Genomic DNA, 27,288 nt, shown 5'->3' with positions numbered 1-27,288 from the left:
CAGGCATGCGTGCCACATGCTGGCAGGAGAGTGGCGCCCTGGGCTAGTGGAGGCTACAGAGGGTCAGGAGAGGGCATGGGGTTGTTGTCAGCTGACTCTACAGTGCGTATGCCCACCACGGGTGGTGCAAATCTTGCAAGGGCAGCATGTAAACCAGCCCCAATTCAAACCCAGTCCCCATACCCTCAAGCCCTGATCGCTGTGCCCTCAAACCCAGCTGGGCTCCGTGCCCCAAACCCGGGCCCTTCAATCTCATTTAGCCGTGTATCCTGCACCCTCAAACCTGACTCAGCCCCCGGCCTGGATCGCCATGTGCTCAAATCCCATTGGCTTTAGGCCCCGCACCCTCAATCCCAATTCCGCTCCATTCCATTTCGGCCCCATTCAGACTCACCATTCAGATCCCCGATTCAAATGCAAACACTGCTCCCCATGCCCTGGCTCTGATTTGCCCTCTAATGTGTTCCCTGCACAGCCACGAACCTGAACCTGGGCCTAGCCCGATGTGGGATCTGAGAACGGCCTCACCGGCTCATCCTGAATAATCCTCCAGCTCAGACACTAAGGAGCCGGCTCTCAACCTTCCCCATCAGCCTGGCCCCTGGCGCTTCCACTGACTCACAAACTCCCCTGTGAGGGATGAACTAGCAAAGGCTGCAAATGGGGCATCATTTCCACAGCCTAATTTTCAGGGCCCGGAGTCTCTGATGTCAATAATGTCTAATGCTAACACCCCCCGGCTGGAGCCGCCCTGGGCTAGCATGGCTTACTCCAGAGGCAGGCCAGCCCGCAGGCTTACGGCTGGGGGGAATTTGGGTCTGAAGGACCTGTGGCCGGCCAGCCCCAAACCAGAGCTCTCCCGACGCCCATCCCTCAGAAACACAACAGCCACACTAAGGGCAAACAAACAAACTCAGCTAGTTCCCCTACAGGCTGGGAAGGAAGGGAGAGAGAGGCTGTTTCTATGTTTGGTTGCATGGGAGATGCTCCAGTACCACTGTGATGAGGGCCAGACAGACAGCTACCGAGTGAGGCGATAACGCGGCTGTAGCACTATCAGGCTTTTCTAAAATTAGTGCTTTTTAAACACTATCTCCCCCTGCCCCAGCTTCCAGCAGGGATCCGGGTTCATCTCTGTGCACACCAGGGCCCTCACATTAAACAGCCTCCAGCACCATTTGAAACAGAGACCCACAAACCTGGGCTGAGGTAAAACAGGAGCATTTGCTGCTGGAGGATTCACTTGCGAACTCCTGACAAGCTTCCAGGAGCGGACGGAGGACAGTGGGGAAGGGCCGATATCTGAGCTGAAGGCCCTTTGGGGCAGCCCCTGCCCGTCTGCACTCCCCCGGTCACCGAAGTACAGAACACAGCTTCTGCAGGACAAACCCTAAAGAACAGAAACTCTCTTCCGCCCCAAGTACCAGCGTTTTGTTAACAATCAGTATCTGAGCCTCATCCGCAGATCAGTGCCCCTCCACTAAGCCCTTTGCTGGCAGAGAGGCCGGGGACAGGCTGGGCTATAGACGGAAGTCCCCCTCCCACCTGGAGCCGCGCCCTTTCCCGAGCAGTGGGGGAAGCCTGCTCTGCAGCCTTTGGATTCCCGGGCTGGTCACTGACCTCTCCCTAGCCCCAATGTACTAAAAATAAAATGTCTTTACTGCAAATCCGCGAGTCGGCGCCCAGCCTTGCCTACCCACGTGAGTAGGCCTGCGGATCCCAGAGGGGATGACTCGTGAGCAGGGTTTGTGGCATCAGGTCTTTCCTGTACAAAGCCAACCACCGCCCTGTATCACTGCTGTTTGCGAGTGATGACCAGGGAGCAGCTCACCAGCCCAGCACCCACCCCACCCAACAGGCCCATTCTTGGCTTTCGTCAGCTCTGTTCCAGCCTTCGGCTAAGTCACACAGGGGCAGGAGGGTTGTGCTTGGCTTTGCCATGTCCCACAGCCCCCCGAGCACAGCCCAGACACGAGCTTGCTGTTGCCCACGAAGGGAAGCTCTCGTGCGCGCGTCTCCTCGGTGCGCCTTGTCACTCAATCAGCGGCGCAGAGGGTTTGCCACGCCAGCGAGCAGTCTGCAGCGCCCCGTTTGTCACACCGAGGGGGCGTTCTCTCCAGTCAGTGTCCCTTTCACTTTGCTGCGGTTTTTATTTTTATTTCTCTTTGCTTGTCCAGCTCCTCTACACAAGATGCAGCACCCGGCTCCCATGCTCCAATAATTCCTGTTGCTCTGACAACTCTCTAACCCTTGTGCTAAATGCTGATGGCAGATGACAGGCAGCGAAAGCAGAAGCTCCACTGTAGGGGGATATTTATCCAGCCTGTTTACTCTTTGCTATTTCCCCTGTGGAGCATCTCTGGGCTCTCGAGCAGCAAGGCACCGACACATGGAAACACACTTGCTCCTTCCTGAGGCTCTCGGGTCTGGCCCCAGGAGGGGCTCAGGCAAGCAGCAGTGGGACATGCTCACAGACAGACACACAGCTACCAAGGCCAGGCCTACGCATAGAACTTTGGTCCATATGTTCATGCTGGTCTGGGATGTGGTTTTCTTACAACCATTTACGCCAGCCCCAAAGTGCTTTAGCTGGTATCGCGTATTTCGTTTGGGGAAATGTTTACACACACTCCTGCTGGTATCAGCTGCATCTCCACTAAGAAGGCTTGTGGGTGCAGCTGTCCCAGCAAACCCAGACTAGACCCACATCAGCGGCAGAATCAGCCAGGGCAGAGGTGGCCTCAGGTGCTTTCTGATGGAACAATTGCAGCAAGTCACTGGCTGAGTTGATCCTGCACCCACTGAAGGCAACGATGCCAAGGGCCGCCGGACTGCGTCTGGGTTTGATATTCCTCCCTGTGACCAAGACGACGGTGGGGACGTCTACATTTGGAGCTGGGTGTGATTCCAGGCCCAGGAGACGTACTCGTGCCAGCTCTTGTTGAGTTAATGCGTTAAAAGTGGAACCTAGCCACAGCAGCGCAAGGGGCGGGACGGGCTAGACACCCCAAGTCCACGGCCGTCAGAGAGCCCAGGCCAGTACTCGGGGCAGCTAGCTCGTCCTGCCGCTCGCACTGCCTCAGCGATGTACTAGCTCAATGAGCGCCGGCATGAGTATGTCTGGGCTGTCTTCAAAGCCCCAGGAGACACACCCTGGAACTGGGCGGAATGGACCCCTGGGAGCAGCTCCCTGCTCCCCGGCAGTCAATCCCTTTGATGAGGTTTTGCTGCCTTGACCCAGTCTATTGGTCTAGTTCATCTCCACACGCAGAAGGGGAATCCACAATTCCAGTCCTCAGGCAGGCTGCAAGTCTCCTTAGCACCGCAGAGGCTTTGGAAATCTTGCTGAGCCATCAAGCCAAGGCCCCCGCTCCCTAGCTGGTAAGTTCAAGGAGAAATTAATGGACAAAACGAAAACTGGCCATTTGTCTCATTCACACCTTGCCCTCCTGTTACAGCTGCTGGGCTACCATTGCCAAGTCATACCGGTGTCGCATGAGGACGTACGCTCCGCAGTATGCTCTGTGTGCACGCCCCTGCCTGGCTCCACGCTTGGCTAAAATATCTGAAGTGAGGTTCACGAAGTCAGTCACTCAGCCTCTCTTCCCCTCCCCCTATTCTCACACAGAACAATTGAAACTGCTGGCAGAAATCTCAGCCTCTCCCAGGCCAGCTGCCCTCCCAAAGCCCGGTGATAGGGGATTCACAGGGATGATAATTCATCCAACGAAGCCCAAAACAGCTGGTCGTCCAGAGTTTGCGGCTCTGCCACATCAGCCTCCCTCACCTGGAAATACCACTATCCTGTGTGTTCCTCGCCAATCCGAGAGCAGGGGCAAGAGACACTGCAGTGCTAATGGAGCCATTTGCATGTGCCCGAGGGGTCTCCTCTCTCTAACATCTCCAACATACTGCACCGTGGACCCAACCAATGATGCACAAATCCCACTGGGACAAGTGCCAGTGAATGGACTGAGCAAGAAGCAATTTACTGACAATGGATAAAAACAGTCTGCTCAACCAGGGCGGCCACACCCGGACATGGACCCAGTAAGCCCACTGCATGTGCTGCTAACTTGTCTATGGTAAAAGAAGAATCAATAGGGAGGGCCGAGCCAAAGTTCAGATCCATGTGTAGCTGGGGGGTGTTTGGAGCTGGGGTTCTGCTTCACGTCTGTCTATAATGGGATTGTATAGGTGATGTGGGGATCTTACCTTGGCCTTCCCAGTGCTTTGCAGAATATGGACCAGTGCAGAGGCCATCTCCTCTTTGTTCTTCACACTCAGCGCAGGCTCCAGCACTGAGCACAGCACCATGTAATTGTTAGTGATGTACTCAGCAAACTCTTTGTACATCTCCATGGGGAGGATGCTCATGCTCTGGTAGCGCGACTTGATGCGGATCATGGGCCCTGCAGACTTGCCCTTGCTGGGGTTGGGGCTGACTACAGGGTACCACTTCTCCACAAACTGCCGCCCCGTTACGGAGCCCACGGGGATATTCACCTGCCCGAGGAAGTTGGTCTTGTCTTTCTTTTTCTTTTTGTCAGTCTCTTTGTATAAGTGCACCGTAATGGTTTTGAGCGTCGGGAGGTTATTAAATTCAAAGTGCTCCCCCCAAAAGACGTTGTCAGTTTTCAATTTACAGGTAGTTCGTGCATAAAGAACGTCATCCAGGCATAATTCACACAAGTACTTCTTCTTGGCTGGCAGGTCCTTGGCTTCAATAATCCATAACTTTAACATATTCTCTACCCTTCTGCTGTTGTCCTGGAAAAGAGACACAAAGAAAAAGGTCAAGTGAAAAAAAAAACAACGTACACAAACCGGAGAAATGAGTTAATTATTTCTGATGTGCTAAACGAGCAGAGGCTTAATTACATTTTATTTTAAGGAAATACTGGCTCTCGGGAATTTGCATAACAACACTACTTATGTTAATTTTCCAAATATCACTGTGCTCTCCATGTCTGCTGGTGCCAATTAATATAAAGGAACAAGGCAGATAAAATCTCACCAAATTAAAAATGTACCATTTCCAGTTCTACTGCCAGGAAGGCCTCACAAGAAACAGGAAGGAGCCTACCAATAATTAATGACTTTTTGTAAAACAGAAGCTACTGCACAGGTGTTTTCCCCCATTTGTTCCATTGTTGTTATGTGGCAGCACTGGAACAGTACATTTCCTTTTCTATAGCATGGCAGGAATAGAAGCATCCTCAAGTCCACACATGGATCACTTCATTTGTGACTGGAATGCAGCCACTTCTGGGGTGGAAAGCAGCGGCTGTGGCATCACTGCCTACATACTTTAGGACATGAATGAAGACTATTTAATTCAACTGAAATACTGGGGGGGATTAAGGGAGACTGAATGATTTACCTATGAGCTAAGCATTATTATTAGTCAGAAGTAAAAATTTGGCCTGGATGCCACTTTAACACTAATGCTGTGAACGATACCATGGAATCCGATGAAGTGGGTATTCACCCACGAAAGCTCATGCTCCAATACATCTGTTAGTCTCTAAGGTGCCACAGGCCTCTTTGCTGCTTTTATGGAATCTTTAATGACCCCCAAATGGTCATGACCTCATCCCGAAGAGGTAGCTCCAGGGGCACTAGTTTCAGTGAGAACTTGAAGGAAAGAGCACCCCATAGTGAATCACCAACAACAGGTTCTGCAGCACCCTCAGCTTTCCTTGGATGTCTCCTATAACAGCAACGACCAGGTCTGACCCAGCTTCACTTAGGAGAGTGGAGAGCACAGTTGCTGGAAGTACACAATGGGGTGATGTGGGCTCAGGAAGTGATACAATACTACTAAAATCCTGGGATAAAAATATCACATCAGATACTGAGAGTCTGTGTCTAGAAACTCAGACAAAAGGAGGAAAGTTAGCAGAGTCAGTGCAGGGCACTTTTCAAGATGATGGCATATTTCCAAATGAGTGCCCATTGAACAGCGCTGCTCTGGGTCACGTTCAACTACATCGACATAGAATAACCCCGCCTACTAACTGTTCTAGAGACGCTGGTGGGAGACGCATTGTCCCAGTCTCCCAGAGCTCTCTGCAGGTGGCAACAGCAACAGCTGCCACGCTCTTAAAGCGACCACAACATAGGGGCTGAATTCGACACAATAAATCGTGCCCTGAGGGATAAGTTAGTCTCTCCACGCTGCTGTTTCCTCTCCTGTATTACGGAGGGCTCATCAGTTAGGGTACGAAATCTGGTGCTGCATTAGGGGCACCAAACTTTGTGACATTAAGGGCTGCATTAGCAGCTTGCCAGGTGCCCAAGACCTGCCCCTAACCTGCATACACAGTTACCTACTGCTGCTAGCAAGAATGAATGCACAGAACCCCTTCACGCTGAGCAACAAAAACAGCTTTTTGGCTGAGTGCGTCAGCTGTGAAACCTTACAGGCGATCTGCTTTGTCCTTACTCTGGCGCACAGTCCTTACTCTGACTCCCTTTTAAGGTACCCGTAGCCTTGACTAGCTGTAAGGGCACATTTTCAGGCCCCCCATGCTCGACTGACCGAGAAGAGCTTGTTGCTGCAGGTACAGGGCATACGATGGCCTGGTAGCCTGGGTACAGGAACGGGAGCCATGTCCAAGCCCAAATTCCTCCATGACCACATGCAACTCACTGAGATTCTGTGCCTCCGTTTCCCCATCTCTGAAATGGGGCTCGCAAACCGCACCAGTGCCAGAGGGCTGCTGTGCGGACTGAATATCTAGGGTTGTATTCTACCCCCGACGTCACCGTTTGTCCAGGGGCCGCCTGCTGAAGCACTCTGAGGACCGGAAGCCCTAGATAAGTAGCAAGTATCATTAGTACTAAAACAAGACTGCAGGTTCTTGAGGTTTGATTGTTTCTCAGCGACAGCCCAAGAGGGCAGGAAATAATTGGCACTTTCCCGTAAATATAATAGTGGCAGAAAGTAATACGGAAAAAAGCTGACCCCCAATTACACTTAGTCACTAAAATGACAATATGTCCCCTGCTGCTACCATGCACTGGGTTATAAAATGTAATAATGAGGAGCAGAACTATTACAGAGGCAATTCCTCAAAGCTGCTACCTTATTTGGGTGCACGGCACGCCGCAGGTTCTCCATCCATTTATCTCGTTCTGCTGCAGAGCGACAGGAGAAGCATTTACTTCCTGATGAAGTCGTCACCTGCATGGAAGGAACGGGGGTTATTTCTCAACAAGCACATTACAGATGTGGCTTTGGGGAAATTAAAAAAAGGGGCTGGCTGGTGCTTTTATTAACACAAGCCAACAGCTTTCCCCGTTGGCAGAGAATCGCCCCTAAGGCGAGTGCGCAGGTCAGGCTGAGACCTCAAGCACAATGTTGAGCATCACAAGGGGTTAATCCTGGCCGCACATTGATCCCACCTCCCCTCTCCCACATCAGTGCCAACCTGGAGCGATGGCACCAGAATTGGGAGTTACCCCAGGGACCACCAGCCCCTTCCAGTCTGAGCTTCGTTAAGCCATCAAGTGAGTGAGAGCAACTCAGGGCCAGATCCCGAGAGGCGCTTAGTGATGCATGTTTCTAGTGCTCAGCATCTCTCAGGATTCAGCCCACACTCTGCAATTAGACAAACCTCTTTCCTTTCCCCAACAGGGAATCCAAACTCCTCAGTACCCCTCCCACTGCATCCTGTCCCTTCGACTCCTCGCCTCTACTCGCCGGCAGTAACTGCACTAGGAAAGAGAGAGTTTAATTGCATTCCTCAGACTCGCTTGGCCACCATGACATTGCCATCCAGGAATGGATTCAGATCAATGACATTTCCACAATGTTCCCTAGCCTCCAGCACGCTTCCCCCCCCACTGCACAGAAATTCAGGCATGAGTGAATCCACCTCTGCATATGCTGCCTGATGGCCAGGGATGCAACACTTAGCAAGAGTCCTCGGGTGCCAACAACTTTCCTATTCACCTCGCTGAGTTTTCTCAGCATTAACTGCTGTACTTGGGTCTATGAAGGCCAATAAGATTCCTAAGCAGCTTCTTTCCAGCTAGCTGCAGCTCTGAAGCCTATTAAATATGTATATTGCTCAAACAACTCTCCTTGAAACCCTGCTGGCAAATTAACAGACTATGATTTGGCATTAGGAATTCCATATTATTCATAAAAACTTCATTCAGCTGCTTTGACCTCCACTGTATTCATTGCATCTGTCAACATCCAATAATATTCTTTTTGAATGTCCTTGTTTGCAGACTGAAGGTATCTTACTCACACTTCAAATAAGCCCCCTTGGAGTATTATTTCCTCTGCTCCTACTTGCAGAGTTCCTTGAATTTCCATCTTTTACCTCAGCTGCGTTTGTTTTCCCACCTGGCAGGCTGGGTTCACCACATTCAGGGGACGTGATCTTCTTTTGCTATGTAAATCCTCCGCGAAGTTTAATCTGTTCCTTCAATGCAATCAGCATCAGGCCACGATATCTCATTGGCTACCGTCGTGGCTGAGGTTAACACATATTCTGCCTTTGAACAGAGGTTTCATGTGCCTCTATGGTATTTTCCAAATGGGACAAAACAGAAGAGGCCCAACGTTGCCTTCGCCAAGTGGATCCAACAGACCTTCCAACTCTTGATATTCTAGCCAATTTCAGGTAGCTTCTGATTCATGATCAGTTCAAACCACTGCTAATGGCTAAGAGCAACCCTTTCTACTAGATTACCATGCATCCATGCACTGTACTGGAAATCTAAAGGATTCCTCTGGGCATGATGGAGTTATCTTTTATTACTGTTGAGAATGGAAGACTCCACATTAATAGGGTTGGTTGTATCATCTCTGCCCACTTTTCTTTTTAGCATCTTTACATGCTTCTGTATGACTGCTACATTCCTCATGGTTTTCCTGCAACACATCTGGTCTGCTTTATCCATACTGCATGATCTCACTTCCTCCTCTTCCTGCTATGGCATTTTTGCTGGGCTTGTCAGAATATCTTGACCATTTGCATAGAAGATACCCTGGAGCTGCACTCTGGGTCAGTCTAGCCACTGCACCTGAATGATAACTTTCCCTAAAAACAGAGAGTGCAAAACTGCATCACTTTTGCATACAAAAAAGTATGGCTAACACTGAGTTACAGGCACAAAGATCAAGGAAGACTCTGTTACTTACGGAGTTACTTAACAACAGGGTTTATAGCTAAATAACATGGAAGAATATAGCATCAAATGCTCCTACAGATTGCTCAGTAACTGCTTTAGAGGGGTGAATTTTAAATGTGCAGAACTTCAGTTCAGATAGGAATCCAAAATGTGGGGGAATTTGAGGGTCTCTTCTCTTTTTACCCTAGTAATTAGGCTTTGGAAGATCCAAAGTATACACCAGGTAATGTACCCTACACTCAAACCTGGAGGACAGAGGTCTTGTACTCTAACGCTATGACCACGTCACTGAATGGCAATTGTCAGGGGCCAAATTCTGAAATCCTAAACGAAGCAAAACTCCCATTTAAATCCTGGGGAATTGTGACTCAGGACAACAGAATTCAGCCCTTCCATGAGGCTGCACCATTTAATCCCTGGGGAACCAGACATTTTTGGATTGCTATTGGCTGAAATTCTCCTTAGAGCCAAATTCTGCTCTGTGACATAGGTAACTCCCATTAAAACCAATAGGATTTACTCACATATAAATCAGAATGGAATTTAGCCCTTGTTCTACCCGAATGTCTGTTAATTAAATGCCAATTGTTTATTGTTTACCCTTATTTAATAAAATGTACATCTACTATATTTTATAACTACCCATCGATAAATTGGCATTAATTATCAAACAAATATTCTATTAAATTCCAACTCAATGGATCACTGGATAATTATTCAAATGTTAAATTCTAAGGCTTCCTCTCTCAACAACCCTTCATAACTGGGGCATTCTGCATGTGTCAGAGCAGAAAGTCTCCTGGCCCATTAGGAGTTGAAGGCCATGCCCACCATAAGTGCCTGGAAAGGCAATTTCCCCCAGATTTGCAAGAATGCCTTGACTTTGATCTGTGACCTAAATGTCATGCGATATAAATGACCTTCATGAGCTATTAATGATCTCCATGAAGACAGTATTCTGTTCACTTCAGGATTTTTAGATTTGCTAAAACAGTGTTAATGGATATGCATAAACTCAGTTCGTAGTACTTGTTAATTGCTAACACTTATTTACTCTCATTAGCCCCATTTCCTGAATGGACGGTTCCTCTAGTTAAAAAAACTGCCTTGTGAATTTTGCTACTATCTGAAATTGGGTTACATAAGGTGCATTTGAAATTGGCTCATCTTTGTATAACAACAACAATCGATAACCTTGCAATTCCATCAGCTATTTCAGCCAAGGGTCTGAACTGATGTCATGAACAAGAGTTAAGCCTACAACATAGCAGGAATGGTGAGCGTTCTCATACCCACGTTACAGAGAAGTGAAGTGACCTGTGCCTGGGCTGGACTGCAGGGGTACCAAACACACACACAATAAGAACCATGCCTATGGCTAGCATGCAAGGTGTTTGGGAGGTTATTTGAGGGCTAGGATAGGGCAGACGTAACTGTGACTATGCCTGTCCAGCTGACATCCCCTTGTGCAGGTTGGGGGTGAAGGTGAAAGAGAAGGTTGGGTGGGTAGGAGCACTTGCAGCCCTGAGGCTTCAATAGCAACCAGAAAGTGTTGGTGTTGCTTTGCTGCACATCCTTCCTCCTATCCCCTGAAAGAATCTCTAGCACATGGCCCAGATACTGGGGCTGTGGGCTGGGATTCACATTTGGCCTGCAGTGGGTAAGCAGCAGAGGCGGGAAACACATTCCCAAAGTTCTGATTCCCACTCCGGGTTCTAATTACTAAACTCCTCAACTGGCAGAGGCAGGAATAGGCCCCAGGAACCCTGATGTCCAATCTCCCTCACAAGGCTACACTGCCTAATGTAGATTTAGCACACACAGCACATGCAACAGAGCTAGATCATTATATCGGCTGGGAAACCTTTCTTCCATTTGTTTAGGAGAGAGAAAAATCAGATGTTCAATCAGTTATTTGGAAGGATAAAAATAAAAAAAAAACAACAAATAAATATTGAACCCCCATTTTGCAGGAGGATGAGATTTAGAAAGATGGAGAAGTTCCACGGGAACAAATGGGCATGCATCTGCTTACACCTGATCTGAATTTGGCCCCACTGCAGGTGACTATAACTGGCCAATCAGTCACATAATGTCTCAATAAACAAGTTCAGCTAAGAGAGAAATAATGTACTGTACCTTTAAACAGCCAGCTGCTTCAGATCAAGGCAGTTGGGTTTTTTCCACTGCAGATGGCCCTGGCACATTTTGGTTTCTGCTCAGTTTGGCTGTGCTGCCAGTTCTCTTCTCCATCTTAACCCTCCAGTGTAACTCCATCTGCAGCCGTGTCGAATCCTGCTGTTTTGATCTTCTGAACCACACAGCCGCTGCTGCTCTGTGGTGTTCGGGGTTGTCGTGTGCTGCGGCCCATGCGATGCATGCCAGGCAGCCTGCACTGCAGGCAGCTTCTGGAAAAGCTGCCACCCACTGTGGTTGGCAAGAGCCCCACGTGAGAGTGTTTTGGAGCCTTACAGGGCAATTCAACCACAACCTTTCCTGAGAGAGAACTAACAGCCTAACAGACAGAAGCTCTGTCCATCCCCACGCACAGCTCTGCAAGGAGGGGATAATTAAGAGGAACCCTCTGAATGGCACCAGATGGGCATTTACCTCCAAGCATCAACAGTCACCTCCTCATTCCAAGGGAACAAAATTGGCCATTTCCTGACTCAAATGTCCAGGGATTAGCTCCACCACATCCCCCCAGTGTAGCATTATCATCCTGCAGCACCTTCATAATCCATTATACAGAAAATGTCTTGGTTCCCCCGGCCTCGGACTCTGGCTGCCCCTTCTGCCTTGACATTTCTTGCTCGGAGCTTGTTTTCTGGGACATCAGTTCATATTTTCCTCATTAGTATTCTCACGTGCAGAACGGTGTCGTGGCTTTCAATCCCTGTCTCAGCCACCTTCGGTTCTTCTCTCTGCCATCTGCAGACTTGAACCCAAGCTTTCAAAATTCTAATCCATGGAAGCCATTGCCCTTCTCACTGACCTCTGCAGAGGCCAACATCCTTTGTTAAGTCAGACCCAAGCCCTCAGGTAACAGGACACTACAGTAGCTAGGCTCAGAGCCTAAAGGGAGGACCTTCGGGGGATGAGGTTTATTCTAGGGGACATTAGGGGACTCTGTCTTTCCAATAACTTAAACAAAATCTGTGCCCCAGTAACAAAATAACTAAAGGAAACATTCAAGTGCAGAAGAGGTGGGGCCACAGTATGATTTTGTTTTCCAGTTTTCGCACTGGCAGTAAGACGGATGCTTGGAACCAAACATACATTGTTGTTTGTCTCTTTTGAATGTGGTGGTCTGACGAATGAGTGGATCTGCAGCGCACCTCAACTCTGACAGCACCCCCCTGCTATTCTAGTCCTAGCCCCTGCAAGACTTCCACAGAGTGTTCCTCTACGCTGCCCTGTGCTAATTCAAATCCTCTGCCTCTGCACATCACACAGTGGCGTAGTGGTTGAGAGAGGCAGACTAATGTCCATTAGGGATTAAGGTGAGACCTGCAAACTCTCTTCATTTCTGAAATAAGCCAGTATTTGAACCAGGGTCTCTAGAGACATTAGAGGAGGGCAGGAACACAACACACCATTTAGCTTTCACCTTAAGTATTTCCCTATAGAGGCTGGCTGATGAGTACCCATCAATCATAAAACAACGTCCTTTTTGTTTTCTGGAATTCTTTCCTTCCTCCACAGGATTTCTAAACAGCCATTATACTCCTGGGGGAATTCTGCACCACTGCGCATGCACAGAATTTATGTCCCCCACAGATTTCTTTGCTTCCCTGAAGAAAAATGACTTTCTGATGGAGAAGCAAAGGAAAGCCACAGGAACGGTCATGAGGACCTCCACAGCAGTTTTGGGTGCCCAGGGCAGCCAGCAGAGAGGTAAATCACTGTGGGACTGGGAGTGGAACTGGGGAAGACCCAGCTAGTGGCTCCTACCATGTGCCAGGCTCAGCTGCTAGTCCCGGCTGGGCTGGGGAGGACAGGACTTCCTCTTCCCCTGCACGGCATCTGGGGCTGAGTCAGACCCACTCCCAGCTGTAAGGGGAGGGATCACTGTACAGGGAGCTGCTCCCCCATCCGCCCAACCCCCCTGCATCCAGTCCCCCTCACACCCAGATTCTGCTGAGCCTAACCACCCCATACTCAGAACCTCCCCACCACCGATGAGCCCCACTCCCCGTGTACCTGGACCACCCCAACAAGCTACCCCCACCTGGATCCCCACCCTACCGAGCCCCGACAAGCTGCACCTGGACCCCCCTGCAGAGTCCCATTACTGTTATACCCAGAACCCCCCAAACCCCTGTGCATCCAGATCCCCCACTGAGCCACCTGTACCCAGACTGCCCAACACAGAACCCTCTCAACCCACAACCCACACATCCCCTATACTAAGCCCCTCCACACTTGGATCCTGTCTTGCTGAGCCTGCCTGCCCGCAGCTCGTGCACCTGGCAGAGAGGGGCAGGGTTCTGGGGTGTTTCTGGGGCAGGCCCGGTCCTTGCGCTGTGTCAGGGTTGGGTGTAGCCTCACCGCTGAATCCTGCACAGAGATCTCCCACATTCGTATAGCTAGGGGCCTTTGCTCCCCACTGCCATGCTGGAGTCTCCACATTTATTTGACAAATAAAATTTGCAGAATTTTTAAATATTGTGCACAGAATTTTTATTTTTTTAGCTCATAATTTTTAAATTTTTAGCATAGAATGCCCTCAGGAGTACCATTAGCACGTTCTGTTTTCCTGTGCGACTCTTCTTGATCAAACTCACCTCAAAATAAAATGCACTTCCCCCTTACAAGTACATGATTTGTATAATTCCCCTCTCAGTCAACTTTCTACAAGTACTGTTCATATCCCTTGCTCTGCTCTTGTGTGCTGAGCAGAATTGGTAAACAACTCTTATATTATGGATGTCACATCTATTTTCCATCTAGCTTCATTTTATCTTTCTTGAGTGGAATGTAATAGAGGCCGTATAATTTACAAAACTGTTCTCCTCCTGACCTACTGCACTTGCTCAATTCTCCAGAGAGCAAATCACACTGGGAAATTTATGCCTTCTTCTTGCTTTAGAGCTTATGTTTGGGGATAATCTTCTTTTTAAAAATAATTTCCATTTTGCCTCTTTACATTTTAAGAAATGGTTTTTAAATTTCAACTTGCTGCTAATTTCTACAACAACAAAAATTAAACCAATCTCAGCTGCTAGTTCGCCATTAATAAACACCAGGTTGTCCCTATCGAGCACAATCTGCCAAAGGAACACTTCCCTGTCCCCATCAATATGCCCCCAGGTACAGCTACATTGCAACTGAAGGGGTGACTGTGGCTCGGGTAGCTTTAATTTAGCTAGCTTGCTAAAAACAGCAGTGAAGATGCAGCAGTGCAGGCTTCAGCGCAGGTTAGCAACAAAGGTATGTACCAAGGGGACAGGTAGGCTTGTCCATCCTGTCCCAAAGCCTGCACCACTGTGTCTTCACTGCTACTTTTAGTGAGCTAGGTAGGTTAAAGCTAGTGCAGGTATGCCTGCTCACACCTCTGACAGCAGTGCAGACATATCTTAAGGCATGACCCAAGTATGGGCGTATGCCATTGTCTTCCCTTCCACCCCTGAATAAAAACGTGCTGCCCATCTTTCAGAGCAGCAGCAGCGATGACAACCCTCTTGCTGGAAGAAGATGGCTTCCCTGTTCTATAGCCAGCTGCTGTGGTGCACAATAATGCGCTGCCCTCCACACCATAGGATAACAGGTTCCCTAATGGCATGGTGCATTATTGACTCGTATGCTGGTTTGTGTGCGCACCACTGCCCTCTGCAAGATGGAGACCGACTGAAGTACCAGTAACTATGATGCCTTCTCTTAGCTATCGCCTGCTAGGATATAAAACCCAATAATACTCCAGCTCACAGAGATCCCCTTTTACTCAACCAACAGAAGCCTGATGTTTTTGGATAACAAGGTCCTGAATTCTATCCCCGTGGACAACAGTGTATGAAGCCCATGTGGCCCCAGAATAGAGAACTGCAGGTTATGTCGTCTATCTGACTATGGATTATTTGTCTATGCTCTATGAGGGCACGGATCGTGTTTAGGACTGCTGGATAGCTCTCCATGCAGCAGGTCCTGCTACTACTGTAAAATGGGGTCAGAGCTCTCATTTGATTGGTATATTTTTTCCAACAGAATTTTTTTTTTTTTTAATAGAGTGCACACACGAACTCCCATTGAAACAATGGTCTCCATTAGACATTGCTCTGCTAAACGGAAGTTCACACCGGAGATGTTTATAAGGCAAGAAGATTCCCCCACACTACTCACCAAACAGATACCTTCCAACGCCATGTGGCAGGATGGACACAAAAGCCTCTTACCTCAAAACAATAGTCCTGCCCCAGAATGCTACTGTGAACTGGCTTGATGACCACTTCTTCCTCCATACTGAGATCCAGAGCCTCAACGGCGCTACTGGGGCTGAGCAAAGACTCGTGGGAGCGTGATTCTTTCAGCCTCGGCATTAGATGGGATCTAGGGGAAGAACACAATGACATCAGGGGAGTCTCTTCTCCACAGAGAGCTGATTAGGGTGCATGTATTTCAAGTCATTCTCTTAATAACATTTACAAAATCACTGGGAATTTTTTGCATGAGATAACAGAGGGCCTGGCCCGTTGGGGACTCCTCTGCAACCCCCTTTGTAATTTGGTAAAGAGGCTGCATTATGAAGAGGTTTATAATAAAATGTTGGTTTACTTCACTCTGATGCTGAAGGACAAGGAAGGGCAGCAGGAACCCATGTTCGTAGATGCACACAACATGTGTCCCTGCAAAGATGTCTATGTGTTTTTGCAGGTACATAACCCCAGTTGCATCGGACTTTGCAAATTCAGCCCTCAGAGTTAAATGAGGTCAGTTTGGCAGGTTGGCACTGCAGGACAAAACAGTCACCAGTACTGGTTTAACACACTCACTAACACCAGAATATACAGTACACAGGCCATACACCCCATGCCATGAGGTGATCCGTAGAGACTGTAGCTCTACTGCCATATGCTGCGATCGTAGCAGGGACTGCAGATTTAAACGGGGTTGGGTCTGGTCCATACTTGGATGGGAGATCCCCCTCACATGGGGTTTCATCTCACGTTATTTCAGAGCCACTCAGTCGCAGATGAAAGTAGAAAGTTATACGAAAATGGAGGGAAAACAAAATTAATGGTGCTTTCTTCAAAGCTCCAAAAGATTTGGATTTTATTCAGATTGGGTCTCCCACTTGGGAATATGGAGCTCGGCAGGGAGAATGCTAACACATGGGAAGCACGCCACACCCCAGCTACCTGGAACTATAGCACTGCACCTCCATCTTCATTTGCAAGGAAAGCACAAATTCCTATCATAAGCGGAGCCAGTGGCTGGATTAGCACTTCGCAGCTGATGTGCCCATTCTGACTGTTACAGACACACCCACACGAAGGAGAAAGATGGAAAACAGGACCGGAGAGCCCTACAGACTGATTTAAATGCCCTGGAGGCACATGGGCAGCATTTAGCAGCAGGGAAGTCTACATATGGTGAACAATGCACAATTTTCAGCAAGGATCAATACAGACAATTGTGCAAGTAACTGTTAACGAGGAATCGGAGAGGGCATGGGGAAAATATGAGTCGTTGCAGGAAAAATAAAAAAATAGAGAAGGGCAGCAGGAAAAGAAACATGAGGGCAAATGAAACGGTCCCTTTATCTCCAGTCTGCACAATATAAAACACTTCTACTGAGGCCAGATCTGAGAAACTGACTCTAATAACTCTGACCTTTAGAACACATGGCAACAGTTTCAGTGTCTCTCAGAGAAGCTGTGAGTGTGTGTCTGTCTGTCTGTCTGTCGGGGACAGCATTTAGGCTGCTTCAAAGGACAGGGTTCTGCAAAGGGAAGGGATTTTAGCCTTTATTTTTAACACACGGCGTGATGCAATTCACATGCATTGTTTCCGATTGCTTCGTCTCTGTGTACTGAGTTTTGCCATTCTCAGCAACAAAGCTGAAAGAAATACTAACAGAATTCACCATTTTCAGCCAGATGCCAACCTGAGACCAGAAAACAGCCAACAGTCGTGCCAAAGATAAACCAGGTACTTTGCGAGCTTAGCCATAAAGGTTCATTCCCTGAGCAGGCCCTGAGGTGATAAAGGTTTAGCCTCCATCTGGTCTCTCCAGTTCAAAGTGCCAGACTGACAGGCCTGCAGCACAGACAGCAATAACCAATGGGAGGGACAGTATCTGAGGGTTAATAGGCAGCTCAGTCTCCATGGGCCGTTCAGTCCTTGCTGCTCTCTATTGAGGCTGACAGCCAAGACCAATTGTGGTGGTATTTAATAATGTGTCCACTGGGAACTGCACTAAGACGACCATCAAACACATTTCACACAGGACACCTAGCAGCTCTCAGAAGCTAATAATCTTTGGTCCTCACTGATCTGGCCCGGATTAGAACCAGCGACTTAGAAACAAAAGGCCATAAATCCCATTAGCAATCCTCTAAGCTGTCCACTCACCCTGGAGCACTCTTGCAAGTAAAACTGATCTTTAGGAACCGAGCAAAGTCTCGCTGACATTTCCCAGTACTTTGTGGCAATTTAATACTATTTTTGGAGAAAAGGGGCCCACATCCTTATTCCCTGAATGATACTGCAAAGTAACTCTAATGCAGATAGATTGGTCGAGTTAACCCCGGCTGCGAGTGCTACAGAGAGAAATATCTGGAAACCGTAAAGCTGATAGCATAAACCATTAACAAACCGCTAAAGAACTCACCATGGTGACATTTATATTAAGTCTTACTTTCTATAATGTAGAGAAAAATCTAGGCAATCTAAGCAATCAGACTGAGGCTCAAATTCTTTGTGTGTGTAAAGTTCTGGCAATATGAACTCAAAATTCAATAAGCACATATTCTATGTACATATACACACACATTATCGAGCCATGAATTTGTATTGCTGTTCTCCCAGTTTAGCAAACATTGCAACAAAATGAGTCAGACGTTGCGGGTGTGGGCATGTGTGTGGTAGTGCACGTGTGTAGTGAAGGGAACTTGACAGGGGAGAACTTTTCATGTTACATTGTTATTTAACAGTGGTTTGCTTCAGAATATCTACAGAACAAAGGACACTACAATAAGACTATGTTATGTCATTACCAAATTCAATAGCATTCACTTTACACCCATAGTCTGTTTATGGCACCTTCATGCATTAAGAAACTGTACAGTCATTGGGATTTTTTCATAAAAATAAAAGCAGCAGGGGGTCAGACTGCTCCCAGGACTGATTGCAGAATCCATTCCTAAGCACACAAAGCCCTCAACCTCTAGGCAGCTGATATAACCCAGCCTGAGTTGGTAGCCACTGAAACTTTTCACCAGATGTCTATGTGACGATGGCCTGTGTGAAATGAGGTAGCTGGGCCTCATGGTATCCATGACACAAAACTACCAGCAAAGTTGTGGCTATTGAGCGCTCCTGGCTGGAAATCTAACAAGAAAGGCCACGAAAAACCTCACTGTTGAAGCCACCCCTCCAGGATAGGCATGAACACTGCCTGGGCAGGATCTCCCAGGACAGTCTGACACCATTCACCAGCACCAAAGTCACACACACACACACTTAAAAATCAATAAAGGCTACACCCCATGCTTCCCGTAACCCTCTGAAACTTGGCACTGTCCAGACTGCCTGTTACAAGCAATGACTGCTTTGTAGACTGGGGATGTATACTGGATGTCTGCAAAGGGCATGTACCCTTTCATTTTAATACCCACTTCTAGTGAAGGAAAGTTTATCATGTCCTTTAGTGGGTGACATGACATTTGCTGCAGGGATCCATTTACTGGCAGCTGTTTGTAACTCCCTGTCTTAATGCCCATGCTTCCCTTTTGTGCGAACAGTAATAAGAAATTCCCGCTAATGCCATGAACTGCCTGGCTGACTCACTACAGAGAGGGCACTATTATTCTTACTGAAACGATAACTCTGTTGTCCTGGCCATTTGGGAGAGAGAAGAAAAGCCAACCACGTGCACATTAAAGATGAAGCAACTGAGAGGTACAATGTTTTCACAGCTAATGCACAAGAGACCTGGAATGCTTGGGCTGAGCCTGCTCTATGAAGAGGGGCAGCAATTTGAGAACAAAAATATTATTCTGACTTTGGCGGTGGTGAAAAGTGCTGGATTAACAATGGGGTGGCGTGAAGGCCACACTAATCAGATAACTGGTGCAGCTAGGGTAGCATCTGTGTCAGCTTTCTCCCCTTCCTGCTCTGCCCTGGGCCTAGGAGGCACCTACCTCTAGTCTAAAGGGACAGTCCCGTCTCCAGCTCCTTGCAGAGGAACCACTTGTGAGCAAAGTCGTCTCGCAATGGGCGCACAATCATACAACATTGCTGCCAGCTTGGAGGGACAATTGCAATGCAGATATTCCTAGCATGCCTCCAATATTTTAGATAGTTTGAAAAGAGCTGGCTGAGGAGCTCACTGGACCATTAATGCTGATTTTCAGTAAGTCTTGGATCACTGGGGAAGTTCCAGGAGACTGCAAGAAAGCTAATGGTGTGACAATATTTAAAAAGGGCAAATGGGATGACCTGGGCAATTATAGGTCTGTCAGCCTGACATTGCTCCCAGGAAAGATAATGGAGTGGCTTATACGAGACTCGATTAATAAAGAATTAAAGGAGGATTAATTAACTCCAATCAACATGAGTTTACATAAAATAGATCCTGGCAACTAACTTGATATATTTTTTTTATGAGATTATAAATTTGGTTGATAAAGGTAATAGTGTTGATGTAATATACTTAGACTTCTCTAAGGCATTTGAATTGGTGCTGCATGACATTTTGATTAAAAAACTAGAATGATATAAAATTAACATGGCATATGTTAAATGGATTAAAAATTGGCTAGCCAATAGATCTCAAAATGTAACTGCAAATGGGGAATAGTCATAAAGTGGGTCTGCTTCCAGTGGGGTCCCTCAGGGATCAGTTCTTGGCCCTACATTATTTAACATTTTTATGAACGACCTGGAAGAAAACAAAAAATTATCACTGATAACGTTTACAGATGATGCCAAAAATCAAGAGGCGGTCAGGTCACTGATTCAAAGCAATGTGATCATTTGGTAAACTAGGTACAAGCAAACAATATGTGTTTTAATCCAGCTAAATGCAAATATATATATATAAGAACAAAGAATATAGGCCATACTTACAGGCTCTATGGGGGACTCTACCCTGGGAAGCAGGGACTCTGAAAAAGATTTGTGGGTCGTGGTGGATAATCCAGTAAACATGAGCTCCCAGTGCAATGCTGTGGTCAAAAGAGCTAATGCAATTCTGGGATGCATAACTAGGGGAATCTCAACTAGGACTAGAGAGATTATTTTATCTCTGTACTTGGTACTGATGCGATCACTGCTGGAATTCTGTTTCCAGTTCTGATGTCCACAATTTAAGAAGGATGTTGATAAATTGGAGAGGGTTCAGAGAAGAGGCATGAGAATGATTAAAGGATTAGAGAACATGCCTTTATAGTGACAGAGTTCTTCAAAGCCACCTATTTATTTTAACTCTAGTGATAGAGTTGAAGAGATCTATTAGATTAACAAAGAGAAGGTTAAGGGGTGACTTGATTACAGTCTGTGTCTCTCTACATGTGGCACAAACATTTAATAATAGGCCTGTCAATCTAGAAGAGAAAGATATAATGTAATCCAGTGGCTGGAAGTTGAAGCAAGACAAATTTACATTGGAAACAGGGTGTAAATTTTTGCCAGTGAGGGTAATTAACTACTGGAACAATTTACTAAAGGCCAATGTCTCCATTGCTGGCCATTTTAAAATCAAGATTGGATGTTTCTCTAAAAGTAATGCTCTGGGAATTATTTGGGGGAAGTTCTGTGGCATATGTTATACAGGAGGTCAGACTAGATCGGGGTAGGCAACCTATGGCATGTGTGCCGAAGTCAGCACGCGAGGTGATTTTCAGTGGCACTCACACTGCCCGGGTCCTGGCCACGGGTCCAGGGGGCTCTGCATTTTAAATTAATTTTAAATGAAGCTTCTTAAACATTTTAAAAACCTTATTTACTTTACATACAACAATAGCTTAGTTATATATTATAGACTTATAGAAAGAGCCTGTCTAAAAACATTAAAATGTATTACTGGCATGCGAAACCTTAAATTAGAGTGAATAAATGAAGACTCGGCACAGCACTTCTGAAAGGTTGCTGACCCCTGGACTAGATGATCACAACGGTCTCCTCTGGCTCTGGAATCTATGAACAGCTACGTAAAACTGGTACAGGACTTCTTGTTGTCAGAACAACCCATGAATGACCGGAGCATCTGTAAATTCATCCTCTTCCCTTCCTCATTTTCAGAATCTGAGACCACGATAGCCCCCAGCCACCTAACCAAGCAGTACAGATAGTGTTCGCTTACTGTATATACACACTTCCAGGACTGGGAGGCGTTTCCTTCAAATCCATCTCCCCACAGTCACATTTTGAAATATAGCATGTGCACACAGCCAGTTTCTTTCTTTAATAACAGACTATGTATTCTGGCTCCCATCTTGGTTTACAGGAGCAAATCAAATTAGGTTGCTAGGCTTTTATAAGTGCAGAAGATAAATCCACCAGGTCAGAGACTTCTCACTGGAGGAACTGTGTCTCTGAACAGCACATTGGGTTTGTTTTGCCACGTGCCTTATTTTAATCCTCTTCTGTGTCTCCAAGGTTCAGTTTAAATGGAAGGGGGAAAAAAATCTCATAAAATATCACATCAGTTTTAAAGAGAATAACAGCATTACCCCTCCTGCTACTGTCCTGGACGGTCCAACAGAGAGGCAGCCAAAACCTAGTTATTAAAGAAAAATGTTTACTACCCAAGAGCAGGGAGAGAGGATTGTTTTTCTAAATAATAAAACCTAATGGAACATTTCAGCATTAAGAGATTCTAATGCTCTTGGTGTGACTCTTTAATAAACAGCTGGAATTAGGGATGCTGAATATTATTATTTAGATTGCAGCAATACTCCAAGCATACTGGTGCTTTGTCGACACAGCGGGTACATTTACACAGGATAAAAAAATCCACGCCTGGCCCGGGTCAGCTGGCTTGGGCTTGCGGGGCTGAAAAATTGCCGTGTGGACATTTGGACTTGACCCTGAGCTCTGAGATTCTGCAAGGATCAACCATCAGCAGGACAGCTAACCTGACTAACAATGTACCAGGGATTGGTAATGGGGTATGGAGCCTTTCACTTCCAGGTCATGAGATGAATCTAAGCCTAGCAGATTAATGTCCTGCTGGAGCAACTCAGCTGTACACAGGAGGGACCATCAGCAGACCTCAGCCTCTGTGCTCAATTCCAGAACTGCTGAGGTGGCAAACAAGGACAGCATTTAGGCCTTGTCCACACATGGAGTCATTCCGGTTTGATGTGTGACACTCAAATGATGAAATCTGAGTGTTCACATGGAGTTATTCTGGTGTAGTTAATCTGCTTTAAATGCACACCCTGCCTTATTCTGTAATATCTTCCCCATATAGACAACCTCTTAAAGGGGCAACATCCACATACAACCTCCACAGTTTTAGTTTCAGGCTGCACCTGCCTAATCCACCTGCTGCTGTGTGTGTGTTTACGATGATAATTTTCCTGTTTTTTTTAAATGTTTCCCTCTCCCCTATTTCTGAAAGGCACCCAACAGGGGGAACTGAGTATAGATAGAGGACCCAAGCCACAAAGTACTGTCATAGATCATAGAATATCAGGGTTGGAAGGGACCTCAGGAGATCATCTAGTCCAACCCCCTGCTGAAAGCAGGACCGCTCCCCATACAGATCAGATTTTTGCCTCAGATCCCTAAATGGTCCCCTCAGGGATTGAACTCATAACCCTGGGTTTAGCAGGCCAATGCTCAAACCACTGAGCTGTCAATTGCACTAAGTAAACAAATGGAAACGAAGAAGAAGATTGCTTCTCGAATATCTTCCAGTTCCACTCTTCAGTGTCCCTTGGAACAGCAGCAAGTAAGAGAGGTCCAGAGAGAAGTGTGATTTCTAAGATGAAGGTTCCCCTTTAACACAAGGCGCAGTGCTGGACACAGAGTGAGGCTGAGACCATCAGACTTAGTTCACACCGGCCATCCCACTGTCATCAGAGGGTAGCACGTTTTGGTTATCAACCTGCTGGGGCCTAGGTTTGGTCTGGTGGCCTGGAGGTGAAAGGTTCTGCATCCCATTACCAATGCTTGGAGCCATTCGGTTCCCCCAGATTTTACTACACTTCCAGGTCAGGTAACTGGCAAACACAGGGAAAATTCATGACATCAATTCCAAATCACCTATCGAGGGCTAACAATTCTCCCCTCCCACCCTCACAGGGGAATCTTCGAGGCTGTTCTGCTGTCCCCTATGTGCACACTACTCCTGCGGGGTGTCCTGCCCATGTCAGAGGAGCAGAGCCGCCAGGAAGGTATTGGCTGCGCAGACTCAAGAGGAGAATCTAGCTGCTTCCAGCCTGGGGATTATGGAATGTTTGTTATGACTGAGAGCAAAGTGGACAACTCAGTGGAATTAATTTGCATCATAAAACAAGAGAAGAATTTCGTCCCGTTGCAGCTGAAAATAAATCAAACATTATCCTCTTTGACTGGCTTAGTAGTTGCATGGGACATTCCAGCAAGAGCAGGAATGAAGTCAGGCTCTTCTGCTCCTCAAGCACAGCCCCCCTGCAACGTAGGCTACTGGAGAATCTGCTTTATCTGTAGTCGTATCATGACTTATGTCCTCTGCATGGGGCATCAGTTAACAGTCAGTCACCTAATGAACACATAATTACATTTAATAGGTCCTGCCCTCATTTTGAGGTGATCCTCAATTTTAACCAACAGGGGAAATAATTACAACCAGAGGGACTCTATCAATTCAAACAAGGCTCCACATTTTGATTTTGTAGAAACAAAGCTTCTCAAAACCCAAGCGATGGTGCCATATTTTTTTAATCTTTTAAATTCCCTGGGAACACCTGTTTATTTGATTAACAAAATATTCCCCGGGAAGGACTGTCGGCGAGAACCTGAAAGTGAAACTCATTATAAACAGTGGAGAAGCTAACTTGATTGATTTGCATTCTGCAAAGTGAGAGAAATTGCAGAAAGCAAAGAAAGCACAGAGAGAAGAATAAAAGGGAATACAAAAAATTGTTCAGTTTCAATAATGTAAAATGTTATCAGCAACCTAGAGAAATCAACGGCTTTCTTGACAATACAGGACTTTGAGACTGGCAATATCCCTTTGACAGAAACTGAGGGTCTCAACAACGATGTATAGAAACACCAGGTCTCATTCTCATCTCATGCCAGTGTAAATCAGGAGTAACTCCGGTGAAGTTAATGGTATTATCCCTGCGTACAACTGATGTGAGAGAAGAATCAGGCCCACCATTCTTCAGAGTGGCACAGCATGGCATGAAGAACTAACAAGTCTCAAATTGCCAAAAGTTACAGGGTGAGATTCTGATCACACTGGTACCAGAATGTTCATGACAAACTCCAGGTGTAAAGCTGGTGTGAAAGCAGAATCAACCACACAGACTTAGGGTATCCCATTGCATTGCCAGCCTGCTCCGGAGGTGACGGGGACAGGACCTGGGGCAGGCATACCCTCTCCCCCCAGCTATTCACTAGGATCAGAAGTTGCCATGGAGGGGAGGATGACGGTTTTGCTATAAATCTCCCCCTTATTCACTAACATCATTTTGCTGCAACTTAATTCAAGAGGCAGCAGTAGGATGAGTCGGAAAAAGCAAGCCGGGGCTGTTTACTTCCGACTTGCCCATGAGGAGAGGAGGCTGGCAAGCCACACTTCCCTGCAACACTAAGGTGTCAGCTCCAGGCGCCAGATCGTGCCTGGCTGCTGAAGACAATGACGACGTTTTTAAAAACAACAAACATGGGGATCACAGCTGGATCTCTGCTAAAAATAAGCCACTGGTGGGGAGAAATTGACTAAAAGCAAATTGCAGGCTTGCGTCAAACAATGTCAACCACTGCAGTGGTATCACCCTGGGTGAGGTTGCTTCATCCTCACTTCCAGCTCCCGCCATGGACAGTATATCCCCAGGACATGCCTCTGTGCTAGCACACGACACATCTCATCAGTCACTGGGCAGTTCACTCGCGCCGGTGATGTGCTAACCAACTCCGATGTTTCCTTAATCGGCCTGGGGATTTCTGAATCCACGAAAGGCTAACCTGCTGCTCACTCTAATACCTCCTTTTGTGACAAACCAACACATTCTAAGTGGGCATCGGGCAGCCACTCTCAAAGGTAACTTCACAAAGATCTGCTCCCCATCTAGACCCAGAGCCCATCCTGCCAGGGGCTGAGCACAGAAGGGGAATTAAGGGCACCCGGCAGTTTGCAGGAACCAGTCCTGAATCTTTAGCTACTCCTTGTTCTGAGAAGCCCCTCCCTCTCGCAGCTGCAGCCTGCTCAGGACTGTACGGACACCTCTGGGAGGGCACCGCTTTCTGCAGCACTCTCCATCCTTTGCTATTTCTGTTCGGTGCACAGAAAAGTAAAAGCTTCCCCCCTTCCCAACCCATTCTACACTGACACCCGTCCAGCCAAAGGTTGCTCGCACACTCCCCCAGCGTGTGCGCACATGGACATGGATCCGCACAGAGAGAAGACTCTCAATTCTTACCAAAAGGCCCAGATTTTCAACTCTTCTTAACTCTGCCACAGCTCCTCTGGCCACCAGGCCAGTTGTCTGGCTTTGCAGAACGCTTATAAAAATCCACCCTCCGTAACAGAAACTCCCCCTCATACAAACCTCCTGGAGGCTTTTTTTCTTGTCCCCCTTTCTCATCCTATCCTTTCCATAGGCATAGCTGAACTGGATATGCAAAAGCAGTTCAAGCTTCAGCTCAGCTCCTGATGCCGTCCGATTGGCTGTTCTGTAGCTGGGTAGGAGAGCTACAATCACCATAAATGTCAACGTTAGTACAGTTACTGGTGAGCACTGCTGTGCTGGCCTGGCCTGCTGTTCAGAGCACAGGCATGAGAGACACAAAAACCACTAACTAATGCACTCCGGAGAAGGCAGCTCCCCCATCCTCCAGGGGAAGCAATTAAACAGCTGGGAAATGGCCTAATGGCACCATGCTCTGCTGCATTCGGTTTAAGTCAAGGAAAACATTTGGACAACAATATCCTGGGAGCTCCTGCAGCTCTGAATGGGAACAGGTCTAGTGGTTGGGAAGAGCTGGGGTGACTGTACTCCAATGGGGCCTCTGAATCAGCTTCTGCCTCTAGCTTGCCGGCTCAGAGTTCTTCAGGCGGCAGAGGGCTGCAGAGTCCAGGGCATCTATTCCAGCAGTTAGCCCTGCTAGAAGCGCAGCTATGGAGCAAGAGCTGCGTATAGCTTCCCCTCTCACATTAGCTTCACAGAGAAATAATGCAGCCAACCAAGAGCCATGCTGGCCACCCACCTGCCCTCTGAAATGAGGCCCCTGTAATTCAGGGACGACATTGGGGCAATTAACAGCATCTCCTGCAGAAAAATCAGAGTTTCCCGGAGCAGTCTCAAAAGGCCAGGGCAAACCAAGGCTGTGTTGCAACATAATCAGCTGTTTGAAAAAGATATTCTCCTCACAGAGGTGCTAACACCGCTTCGGACGATTACCGCTGAAAACTAGTTTAGAAACCTAATTTGCTTCCTGCCAATCATGCTCTTCATTTGCTGCTCCTTTGCAGCCTAGCCAGCAAAACCGGCCCAGGGCCTTTCACCTCATTGTGCAACCTCTCTGAGCTCCCTGCTGTACGTATTTCTAATATCCCTGCTATCAAGTCACCACCATGTCCTCAGAGCCACACCACTGTGAAAGATGTTCGGTGATTAAATCTTTGCGATGAACCTCATGAGAACATTTCTATTCACGGCCGATGCTGTACGACCCTTTACTTTTGCAAAAGCTATGCAATGTCTATTCCTCCCTGACCACGCCTCTTTATGCTCACTTTGAAAGCTCTACTTTATA

General features: G+C 47.3%; 1 protein-coding gene across 23 annotated transcripts in view; it reads right to left on the bottom strand.

Moving 5' to 3' along the window:
• LOC120386847 (DAB2 interacting protein) overlaps positions 1-27,288 on the bottom strand; it is a 374,907-nt gene that overhangs the window by 56,681 nt on the left and 290,938 nt on the right. For all 23 annotated transcript variants that reach the window (XR_005589941.1, XR_005589942.1, XR_005589943.1 and 20 more), the window contains 3 exons: positions 15,546-15,699; positions 7,091-7,189; positions 4,216-4,770 (listed from right to left, as the gene is read on the bottom strand). Coding sequence is in view for 20 of the 23 variants with exons in the window: in XM_039506775.1 (XP_039362709.1) it covers positions 4,216-4,770; positions 7,091-7,189; positions 15,546-15,699 (808 nt within the window). In the remaining 3 variants the exon portion in view is untranslated. The remainder of the gene's footprint in view (positions 1-4,215; positions 4,771-7,090; positions 7,190-15,545; positions 15,700-27,288) is intronic.

This window comes from Mauremys reevesii, linkage group 19, assembly GCF_016161935.1.
Source record: "Mauremys reevesii isolate NIE-2019 linkage group 19, ASM1616193v1, whole genome shotgun sequence".
Classification (NCBI taxonomy): domain Eukaryota; kingdom Metazoa; phylum Chordata; order Testudines; family Geoemydidae; genus Mauremys; species Mauremys reevesii.
The sequence above is the reverse complement of the archived record's forward strand: the minus strand, read 5'-3'. Positions and strand labels throughout refer to the sequence as shown.